We start from the raw sequence: 12,341 nt of genomic DNA, 5'->3' as shown, positions 1-12,341 counted from the left end.
CTTTGAACACCTGGTCAATTCTTATAGTTGTGTAATAGTACAGATGAAATGGGATGGATTCCTCTGACCCAAGCTAGCCTCTTTGACCTCACAGTTTATGACTGTGTGTTTGGAATGATGTATGGAACATGTTCATTAAATCGTGTTCTGCTCCACTGCCCTTTGAAAGAGAAGGTGGGATCAGCACTTTGGATGACGTTATAGATTCTTTGTTTCTCTGCTTTCAAATGGTCTCTCTCTTCCTAATGTACTGTAGGTGGTAAATCACTTTTCTATCAAAGCAAGAACTTAAAAGGCCTAGGAATTATAAGTAGCCAATCCCACACAGCACATTCACACAGCAGTGGGGAAAACAAACTGGGTACACTAAGCAGCAATATGCTGGTGAGAAAAGAACATGTAATATCATACATGTTACTGTCAAAATGGGCATTAAACAAAAAAAAAGCTAAACTAGAATAACATTCAGGAAACATGCACTTTGACTCATTAAGTGCCATTATGCTCATTTGAGGACAGGCTACTTTGTAATTTTTGGAGCATTATTAACTGGCATCTACCTGTTATTTAAATTGTCTCTTTAACTATAGTTTGTTAACTACAAAAGTTAAGTCTAAATGTATTATATCAAATTACATAAATACAGTTTGTATTCAGATTTTTTCAAAGAAAAATATATTTGGTACTAAATCACATGTACTTAACATTCGAGACCACCTGGTGCACTAGTTATGTAGTTTTGTTATGCCATACTGTCTTTCCAACTGCAAAACTACAGTTCAACTGTAATACTCACTATGTTAAATCTCAGCATACTGAAGCTCCACATAACTTCCCTCAATACTGAAGTACAAATTATTGGGTTGGCTTTTGACTTGTCAAACAAAGATCCTAATGTTAATTGTCTTTCAAGTGGACACTGAGAGCAGTATTCAATAGGGTGGTTCATGATAATATCGCTCACCAGTGTACTCTACTCACGCAGAAGAAACAGCATGACATGTTAACTGCAACCCTCTACAGTAGCTGCTAATCAGGCAGCTTTCAAAATGAGAGATGTGTGGGTCTCTATCATACAGGATAGGCGTGCATGACTAATATGTACAATTGTTTTTTTTTTCAGAAGGTTGGTCCCTTATGTTCCTGCAGGACTAGGACCTAAAGCGATCCGGTCCATATGAAAACCAAGTAAATGGTATTGCTCCATTACATCTGCAGCCAGACTAACTTGAAGTGTGATCCTGGCAGGTCAGAAGCTAGGCAGTTGGCCCTGGTCAGTACTTGTGCAGGAGACCTCCATTAAATACCAGGTGCAGCAGTGTATGGAGTGGGGTTTGTGGTTCAATAACCGGGTACTCCTCCATTTGGGCTCCAACTCCAAATACTCCGGCAAGGTTTTAGGAGGCGGTGCAGTTTAGTTGAGACCAAGATCTTGTCTATCTTGCAGAGTGAGAGGTGAACCTCAGTTCAGAATGGATGAGTTAATTGTGACTTGTCAATCTTACAGAGTGAGAGGTGAACCTCAGTTCAGAATGGATGAGTTAATTGTGACTGCCCCTTCCTTTAGAGTCTACAGCATGACTCCCTGCTCTCCCTGCTCTCCCGACTCTCCGGTAGGTGTAGCTCCACACGCGTGTCACTCCAGTGCATTAAAGACGTTCTGCCGTCATCTGCATTCTGTAGTAACCTGTGGGCTGTAATTGAAGAGATAGATTTGAACTAACTTCCTACCACCCACTTACATGACACACACACAATTAAGAGAAGAGCATCATCATAGATTGAGAGCTGAGTTATAATGAGGCTTCAGTTAAACACAGCGCTAATTGATTAACATCATTAAAATGCCTTTATTGGTTATGTTCTCATCTTTAAGTGCAATGTTTCTAACATTGTCATTCTTGCAGTGTGCTACAGTAATCAGTAGATTTGTCTGACTTAAAGTACAGTGATTTCCCATTACAATTAATTTAGGTGAGGGACAATGGCAGGCGTCTTAAGTGCTCTGACAGTGAACCTCAATCCTGCATTAGCCCACTCCCTTCTTTGGGAATGTTATAGGATTACTTATAAGTGTGCTTTTGAGTATGTGAGACACTTCCCCCACCTCAGCATTCATTCCTTATATTAGTGGATTGCTTCTATTATCCCCAATAAATACCATTCACTCTGCATAGCCACGAAGAGCTCACTCACTTTCCAATAAATACCATTCACTCACCTATAGCCACGAAGAGCTCACTCACTTTCCAATAAATACCATTCACTCACCGATAGCCACGAAGAGCTCACTCACTTTCCAATAAATACCACTCACTCTGCATAGCCATGAAGAGCTCACTCACTTTCCAATAAATACCATTCACTCACCTATTGCCACGAAGAGCTCACTCACTTTCCAGTAAATACCATTCACTCTGTATAGCCATGAAGAGCTCACTCACTTTCCAATAAATACCATTCACTCACCTATAGCCACGAAGAGCTCACTCACTTTCCAATAAATACCATTCACTCACCTATAGCCACGAAGAGCTCACTCACTTTCCAATAAATACCATTCACTCACCTATAGCCACGAAGAGCTCACTCACTTTCTTGCCTGACTTTGCAGACGTTTCCATGAACAGCAAGCCTTTCTTTTCTGCAAGTTTTTGTGCCTCCTATTACAAAGCAAGAGAGATCTGTGAGATCTAAAACTATCTGCATTATATAACATCTATATTCATGTATCATTTATCCATATCAATTTAACATACTGAATACGAAATACAACAAAAACAAAAATACTAACTGGGGTTGAATTTCAGAAATACTTTTCCCAGTAAATCAAAGGAGCATATGGTATGTACTGTAGGTTGGCATAAATGTACCTGCAGCTCCACCTGGCGTAAATCTGAGAGATCTGCTTTATTCCCCACCAGAGCAACCACTGTCTCTCCTGCAATATACTGTCTCTCCAACTCCTGCAACCAGCACTGAGCTCGGACAAAGGTGTCCTACAAAACAAAAAAGTGTAAAAGGCTTTCTCAAATGCATTTACTCATGTACACTTGTTGTTTCTTTTCATTTACTCATGTACACTCATCGTGTCTTTTCATTTACTCATGTACACTCGTCGTGTCTTTTCATTTACTCATGTACACTCGTCGTGTCTTTTCATTTACTCCTGTACACTCGTGTCTTTTCATTTACTCATGTACACTCGTCGTGTCTTTTCATTTACTCATGTACACTCATCGTGTCTTTTCATTTACTCATGTACACTCATCGTGTCTTTTCATTTACTCATGTACACTCATCGTGTCTTTTCATTTACTCATGTACACTCGTCGTGTCTTTTCATTTACTCCTGTACACTCGTTGTGTCTTTTCATTTACTCATGTACACTCATCGTGTCTTCATCTACTCATGTACACTCATCGTGTCTTTTCTTAACTGTTTATTTTTCTTAAGAAAGTATTCAACGATTTATGACAGTACATTTAAAATATTGGATCCACTTCAAAATACATGTCATTTAATGACACGTAGTTACACTGCAGTTACTATTTCCTAATACTAACTACTCTCACGACACAATTCCTTGATTGTGAGGATGAAAGTCCATACAACATGCATTTAAAAAGAAGTTATTTTCATGATCGTGCAATATTGTTGTACTGTAAATACAGTGCATGTATTAAATAATGTAACAAAATGCAAGTGGCCATATTTTCAAAGCATTGACTCCAGTCTTTAATGAACTCCTATTTTTTTTAAAGAGGTAAAACACCTGTTCATTCTACCAAACAACTTTAAAAAAAAACAGTTAACTAAAGACTGGAGAAACAGCTTTGAAAATATGTCCCAAGTGCTCTATACAGAGCAGTTAATGTACTTGTATTTATAGGTGTATCCATAACTTGTACAGGTTCAAAACCCCAGAGACTATAATGCAGCTCTGACAATCCTATGTTTTGTGAAAAACCACTGAGACGCACAAAATTGCCAATAGTCTCAAGGTATCAGTGGGAAATATTTACTCTATCTAGCTGACTTTGTTTTTTACAATAAAAGAAAAAAGAAAAAAATATATACACTGTCAGTAAAATCTATATATATATATATATATACAGTATATCTATATCTTTATAACTGCACTCTGAAGGAAAACAGCAGGTCACCAAAAAAAAAAAAAATGTCATTAGGAACTAAAAAGAATACAGCAGCCGCTTGAAAGAAGCTGTCATCATAATCTTATAAATGAATTATTGCATGTTGGTGTGCTTTAGAAGCTGCTTCATGATTTGGCCTCCCTAATGACAACTCTTATGTTGGTGGCATCCTAAGCCTTTACCCTGTTGGTGATGTCGTACACCACGAGGGCTGCGTTCGCCCCCCGGTAGTACAGCGGGGTGACACTGTGGTACTTCTCCTGGCCAGCGGTGTCCCAGATCTCAAACCTCAAGGTGGTCTCATGTAAACACACCATCTGGGTCAGGTAGGCACCTGTACGAGAAGCAGGAACAGGTGTTAAAAGCGTACAGTACCTGCTGAAGGAGGTCGTCTGTCTTCAAAGATCGATTGACTTCACAACAGATGCAGTCCATAGCATTCATGTAAATAGCACAATGATCTCCAATTAGTACACAATAGCAAAGGTCCCTTACTGAAGGCACGGCTGGTATATTTTTTCACTTACTGGTCTTCTACAACAGGCTCAAAGTAGTACTTTATATCATCTACATCTCCCTAACATTACATTTCTTACATGTCTGATGTCATGTGACTTATTTTCTATTATAGTTACTGCTTGGTTGTTTGCCATGCTTACAAACTGTTCCAGCAAGTTACTGTATCTGAAGAGACTCCTCAGGGCTGATGACAGGGGAGTGATAAAAGGGAAGCATATCAATGTAGTTACTGTATCTGAAGAGACTCCTCAGGGCTGATGACAGGGGAGTGATAAAAAGGAAGCATATCAGTCTACTTGCTGCTGGGTTATGAAAACATACCACAAATGCAGGCACTGTGCTAATGCTATTGTCTAAATATAAGAACAGAGAGGAACTGCGCCTTGATCAGCGTGTCATGAAATATTGTGACGTTGTGTGCTGAATAGGGGGAGTTTGGGGGTGGCAGTTTATCTGACCGTAATTGCTGTCATTTCTTTTGCTTTTTTACAGCCTTCTTATAAAGTTACAAGTCCTAGCGCTGCACTTACATCCCACAGTGGGTACGGTGCTCTTGAACTCATCCCTAGTGAAGCGAAGAGCCAGGCTGGACTTCCCAACTCCACTGCTTCCCAACAGAACCATCTTGGCCTTCTGGGTCTTCCTCTCAAGCTGCGCATTCCCTGAGGCCGCCCTCCCTCGTTTGCTAATTCTCTTGTCTGACATAGCCAAGGAATAGGGCTACGAGGGTTACAATGCTCTTCCAGTGGGTAACACAGGGGTGGAACACCAAGGTTCTTACTCCCAACTACTGTTCTGGATCTCCATGTTTGAATCCAGATGGGCACTGTTGATTAAGCTGGTTTAGAGACTGGCGAAAGTATTGAGTACTGAGAAGTTTTGACTGATCCCTTAAGTAGAGTCGCAACAGATACCCCCGGCAAGTCATCTAGAAGCTGTAAAAGGAGGGTATACAACATTTTAATAAAGATACACGGAATTGGTTTCAATAAAGCAACTTGTTTTTTGACTTGTGCTTTTTTAATTTATTCCCATCACCATCCCCATCCCCATCCCCATCCCCATCACCACCATCCCCATCCCCATCCCCATCATCACCATCGCCATCACTATCACCATCACCATCACCATCACCATCACCATCACCACCATCCCCATCCCCATCCCCATCCCCATCCCCATCAGCACCATCGCCATCACTATCACCATCACCATCACCATCACCATCACCACCATCCCCATCCCCATCCCCATCCCCATCCCCATCCCCATCAGCACCATCGCCATCACTATCACCATCACCATCACCATCGCCATCACTATCACCATCACCATCACCATCGCCATCACTATCACCATCACCATCACCATCGCCATCACTATCACCATCACCATCACCATCACCATCACCATCACCACCATCCCCATCCCCATCCCCATCCCCATCCCCATCATCACCATCGCCATCACCATCACCATCACCATCACCATCACCACCATCCCCATCAGCACCATCGCCATCACTATCACCATCACCATCACCATCACCATCACCACCATCCCCATCCCCATCCCCATCCCCATCCCCATCCCCATCCCCATCAGCACCATCGCCATCACTATCACCATCACCATCACCATCACCACCATCCCCATCCCCATCCCCATCCCCATCCCCATCCCCATCAGCACCATCGCCATCACTATCACCATCACCATCACCATCGCCATCACTATCACCATCACCATCACCATCGCCATCACTATCACCATCACCATCACCATCGCCATCACTATCACCATCACCATCACCATCACCATCACCATCACCACCATCCCCATCCCCATCCCCATCCCCATCCCCATCATCACCATCGCCATCACCATCACCATCACCATCACCATCACCACCATCCCCATCAGCACCATCGCCATCACTATCACCATCACCATCACCATCACCATCACCACCATCCCCATCCCCATCCCCATCCCCATCCCCATCCCCATCATCACCATCGCCATCACCATCACCATCACCATCACCACCATCCCCATCCCCATCACCATCACCATCACCACCATCCCCATCCCCATCCCCATCCCCATCCCCATCATCACCATCGCCATCACTATCACCATCACCATCACCACCATCCCCATCCCCATCACCATCACCATCACCATCACCATCACCACCATCCCCATCCCCATCACCATCACCATCACCACCATCCCCATCCCCATCCCCATCCCCATCCCCATCATCACCATCGCCATCACCATCACCATCACCATCACCACCATCCCCATCCCCATCACCATCACCACCATCCCCATCCCCATCCCCATCCCCATCCCCATCCCCATCATCACCATCGCCATCACCATCACCATCACCATCACCATCACCACCATCCCCATCCCCATCACCATCACCATCACCACCATCCCCATCCCCATCCCCATCCCCATCCCCATCATCACCATCGCCATCACCATCACCATCACCATCACCACCATCCCCATCCCCATCACCATCACCATCACCACCATCCCCATCCCCATCCCCATCCCCATCATCACCATCGCCATCACTATCACCATCACCATCACCATCACCATCACTATCACCATCACCATCACCATCACTATCACCATCACCATCACCACCATCCCCATCCCCATCCCCATCCCCATCCCCATCAGCACCATCGCCATCACTATCACCATCACCATCGCAATCACCATTACCACCATCCCCATCCCCATCCCCATCATCACCATCGCCATCACTATCACCATCACCATCGCAATCACCATTACCATCGCCATCAGCTTTGAGGAGCGGCGGGGTGGGGGGCAAGCAGTCAAAGTCCACTCAAGGAGCAACAGACCAAGCTACAGGAATCACACTATGAATAATGAGTGAGTAGCTGTACTGCACCTTTAATTCAGCTTTGTGTTCAGGAATTCATTTGTTCTGTGATAAATAACACACTTGAATAACTTTTTTTTCATCTTCATATTTTTGATTACCAAGAAACTGCTACTTGCAATCAATTTTTACTGTAAAACCACTTGTTAAACAATTGATGAGACTATTGCTAAACAACGGAACAAATATTCTGTCTGCTGAGTGTTTGTGATGTATTTTAGCGGTTTATAACACTAACCTGTCTATTCCTTTATGTAAAATGTTTAGACATACTAAAAAAACCTAATAAATAAATAAAAGTCTTTCTCAATGTCTTCCATGCAGTAGTTAGGGATGATATGTAAAATGTTTAATACTTACTAGTAAATGGGAGAAAGAAAAAAATCCATAGTAGAGAGAGAACACGTAAAAATCCAGCTTCCCCACAAAAGACAACAGTGAAAATAAAAGTAAAAACAACGTTCTGAGTTCTGGGAAGGCACATAAAACACATTTCTATAGCAATAGATGAAGATAACTCCACCTTCATTGTAACTCTTCCCTTATTGAATCAGCCTCGATCTTTGCTATTGATCATATTGTCCATGACAGGATGTAACTGTCTGGATTAAACCACATGCAGACTCAATTCCTGTAAAAAAAAGAACTTTCACTTCCACATCAGAACGATAAATTCACTTGGAAAGATTCTCATTGCTCATACATTGGAAGTTTTTCAACTTTACCCTAAACTTAAAGACCAATGTGAAGACACTGTTAAACACTGAAATCCCAACTTCTCTATATGCCAGATATTTCTAGAGAAATTAAAACATTGTATCTGTAAAGTTCAACTGTCTTAGGAACTCATGGAAACCATTCTAGATTTACACTGTTATGAATCGCTCAGATTGTACTGGCTTGCAACTGTGGTTTTGTATTGAGGTTTAACATTTCCTAACAGCGGCCCAAACTGCAGCTTCACATCCCTAGGGGTGATTTAAGAAAGGGTATTAGCTGGTAACCCTGGTGACTAAGGATCTAAGAAACAGCAACACGGATTTATACAAAGCACCCTTAATAGGGCATTCAAACCAGTAAACACGGAACGCATCTGTGGAAGTTAGGGACATCAAAAATAAGTTAAATGATCTTTAAGATGGAAAAATAGTTATAATGACATAAACTGCGTTTGTAACATGCATATTTGGCTAAATTGAACAAGTCATGCTTATTTATTACAGCATTGTTGTAAATAGCAACCTATTTCGTAAAAGCAGCCTACTCTTTTGTCTGGTTTATTGAGAGTGTGCGTTAACGGATTGTTATTGAGGTAGTGAAAAGAACATTTTATTTGTATCCACTTTTTTTTTTTTTTTTTTTTTTGAGAGAGGGTTGGCATGTCTGTTTCATTATAAAACAAGATACATTACAATGTTCAACAAATACTATATATTATATATGTAATTATATTTCGTCCCATGTCCACCAGGGTGAGCAGTAATACCGTAAAAAGAACACGTGGCTTGTATTCAGTAACTGTATTGCTGCATATCTGCTATATAAATTGACAAAAAAATGTGACCTTTTACAAAAAAAAAAAAGAAAGAAAGAAAATGCAATCGATTAGCTTTAAAGTACTACAATAAATAAATGGAGTCAACTATTTAAGTGATGGAACAACACATTTTATTTTATTTTATTTTATTACTCCTTTTGGAATAAGTGACGAACAGCCAGAAACCAGTTTGTGTAATAAATAAAATACAAATAATTAATAATTGTAAAAAAAGAAATATTTGAAAAAAATAACTTGTTCGCAAATTATCTTTGAAAATGTGCTGGAAAGATTGTCTTAAATTAAATCATTTTTAATTAGCGTGTCATGCTATGTATTCACCGGCCCGTCAGTGCTTTATGAATACGGCGCATTGTGACTTGACAGGTCTAAGTGACTTTGCAAGACCAGCGGTAGCTGGGCTTTGCAGCTGTCAACTTCTGAATTGACAGGCTGTCTGTCTGCTGGCTCAAATGACACGGCAGGAGGACAGGATAAGTAGTATCGACATTTTGTTTTGCAAAACAAAAAAACGAAACAAAAAATTAACCAAAAGAGGAAGAAAAACCAACACAGCGGAACAAGTTTACACAGCAAAACGGTGAAGAAAGTGTTTGCAATTGGTGTACTTCGGCTTTAAGGAGCCCCGGCGTTTGCTGTTTTTTTTTTTTTTTTTTGCTTCATGTATAAAAATAGCAGAGAGTAACCGCTGTTCAAATGCAGTGGCTCCGCAAGCTGATTCGACCCCGGAATGTGTTCTTCGCTGTGATCTAGTCTTCATCCGGGATTGCATATTATAGTTCATGTAACTTTTTCTTTTGGCTACAAGAATTTGTTCAGCATGAAATACATGACTAAATAGCGTGGGAATACAATAAATAAATAAATAAATAAATAAATAAAGGCGGACTGATGATCAAAAATGCGCATATTTTAAGCGTATTAAAAACATTGTAACCGTGTCTATCACTCAGACCGATTCGAGTTCCAGAAGACGACCCCCCCGGTTGTCTGTCTTGGCTATGTGTAATATAAACATATATATTATTAAGCGACCCTTTGGAGCTGAGACGCGATAGGCTGCTTGCATTTGGTCATTGATGATTCAGACACGGAGGTTGTAATCGGCTTTATCTAAGGAATTTCCTTCCCCTTGTGCTGTAGCGGTTTCTTTCGCTTGGTTAGAAGTAGTAACCATACTGGAATTATTAACCAAGATTTTTAAAGCAGTGTATTTATTTGGGGGGTTCTGGATTGATATTACTCTTTTTTAAACACATATTATTAAGATTTTGGAAATGGGAACCCAGGGTCCTGGACGAAAAAGGAATCCTAACAGAGACCGATTGACGGCCGAGGACGATGCCTTAAATGTAATTGCAAGAGAGGTAAGTGTCATGATTCAAATACAAACACACGATGCATTCTTCAAATAATTCCACATTGCGTGTGTGTGTGTATATATATATATATATATATATATATATATATATATATATGCGCTGGTCCGTTATATGAATTAGGTAGGCTGCTTTTATGTTACTTGTTTTTCCGGCACGTCCTACAGCAATTTACATTATTATCACTTTGGGAATAGTAACAATTTAACCAAAGCGAAAAGTGTGTGTACTGTATTTAAATAAAAACAAATAAGGCATTTATGTTCCTTCACCGTCTCTGTACAGCATAGCCAAACCTAGCCAGTTCTACTGTCGAAACCTGCTTTTTCCGAACCTGCCTATGCATGCTGCCTGACCGAACTGTCTTACGAAGATGAAATGCACGTTCGATTACAACGTGATTGGATGTGAAACTAGACTGATCAATATGGAAATTGGGGTTGCCTATACACAATTTTTTTTTTAACTCCAAAATGGAGACGACTTGTCCAGACAGTCAGTACTGCACTGTAGATCGTATCCGACACGAGGGTGGTAGTGCGGTTTGTGCCAAGTAGTCGGTTACATCGCTTGCTTTGACTCATTACCATTCTAATGCTGATGCCAGGAATTTGATGGGATTGCCTTCAAACGCTGCTGCACTTGTTTTGAGAAGCAGCACTGCATCACATTCATACTCACAAGTGTTTAATTCAGTTTGTTACCTTTTAAAAGCATCGATTACATGTTGTTCCTCTAGCGTTGCATTTGGATGTAAATTTGCTGACATGACTTTCCACTTATTGTCAAGGTACTGTGTGGCAGAACTGTACTAAGAGTTCCAGGGTATCACTGTGTATGCGTTTTAGACATGTACCTGACTGGAAAGGGTCTTTCTTGGGTGCAGATTTGATTATAGTGCTGGCCCTGGGTGATGAAATGAGTGTTGGCCCTGATGGAAGTGCTGGAGGTGTGCTCATTCACTATAGTAAGCCTTCCTCTGTTAGTCAGTTACCTCGGCTATGACACTGAAGGGATCTTTTTTTATGTTTGTTTGCTTCGCATGCAAAACTATTACTGCCAGCGGAAGAGATTGAGCGTGCAGCGGAGCAAGGAAACGGATGTTCAGAATGCAACAGAAGTGCATGGCAGGCTAAGATGCAAAAGCTGATTCTTTAGCAAACACACCCAGTGTGAAGCCGGATGTTGCCACATTTATATGATTGCACCTTGTATAGAGCCGGCTTTAGCTTAGCATCCTGTCTCTCCTGTCATTGTGCATTGTTTGCTTGTCCCTCCATTCCATTACTGCAGCTGTAAACAGCACCCGGGGAGCTCAGTCTGTAAAGGGGGGTGCTGTCCCTTTAAATGCAGTGTCAGGTCCTGTGAACCAGCAAGCTGCCGGCCGTGGTATGTCAATCCTGATGAGTTGGGAGATTCTGCAACAAGAGGTTTAAAAATAGCTCTCCCTCAAAGATCAGCTGTTACCGGCTGCCTGCTGTGAGATCTGCACATAGTATGACCTTCCCACCTGGTGGTGGACCCTGCACTCCCAGGACAGGCATGCAGGAAGGCTGTGTTGTAGTGGGTGACCAGTGGGTGGATGGCTGGCGCTCAGGTAACGCATACATGTGTTTTTGGATCACCATTGAAGCTCAGTGCTGATACCATTCTACACTTTCAAAAGTTTAAAACACGCAAGAGTTATTGCTCTGTGTTCATCACTGACTTATAGTACAAATGAAAGCCACATAACATGTTGGAACTTGAGAACCAGGGTTTAACACCTTATTCATACTGGAACCCCTCT

General features: G+C 41.6%; 2 protein-coding genes across 45 annotated transcripts in view; one reads left to right on the top strand and one right to left on the bottom strand.

Annotated features, from left to right (window-relative positions):
- Positions 1–2,561: 2,561 nt before the first annotated feature.
- LOC117426262 (ras-related protein Rab-5C-like) lies at positions 2,562–8,137 on the bottom strand. The gene is made up of 5 exons (XM_059033431.1): positions 7,976–8,137; positions 5,208–5,612; positions 4,341–4,492; positions 2,874–2,999; positions 2,562–2,663 (listed from the first exon to the last, which is right to left on the bottom strand). The coding sequence occupies exons 2-5, from the start codon at positions 5,380–5,382 to the stop codon at positions 2,562–2,564; spliced, it is 555 nt and encodes a 184-aa protein (XP_058889414.1). The 5' UTR covers positions 5,383–5,612; positions 7,976–8,137.
- A 1,477-nt stretch (positions 8,138–9,614) lies between these two features.
- Positions 9,615–12,341, top strand: part of LOC117426789 (leucine-rich repeat flightless-interacting protein 2) — a 63,339-nt gene continuing 60,612 nt past the window's right edge. For 11 of the 44 annotated variants that reach the window (XM_059033960.1, XM_059033958.1, XM_059033961.1 and 8 more), the window contains exon 1: positions 9,617–10,540. In XM_059033960.1, coding sequence (XP_058889943.1) covers positions 10,451–10,540 — 90 coding nt within the window. In that variant the 5' untranslated portion in view covers positions 9,617–10,450. Of the gene's footprint in view, positions 10,541–12,341 lie in introns of all 44 variants that reach the window. The other 33 variants (XM_059033979.1, XM_059033978.1, XM_059033980.1 and 30 more) reach the window with 12 other exon arrangements.

The sequence above is a fragment of the Acipenser ruthenus genome, chromosome 11 (genome assembly GCF_902713425.1).
Source record: "Acipenser ruthenus chromosome 11, fAciRut3.2 maternal haplotype, whole genome shotgun sequence".
Taxonomy (NCBI): domain Eukaryota; kingdom Metazoa; phylum Chordata; class Actinopteri; order Acipenseriformes; family Acipenseridae; genus Acipenser; species Acipenser ruthenus.
The sequence above is the reverse complement of the archived record's forward strand: the minus strand, read 5'-3'. Positions and strand labels throughout refer to the sequence as shown.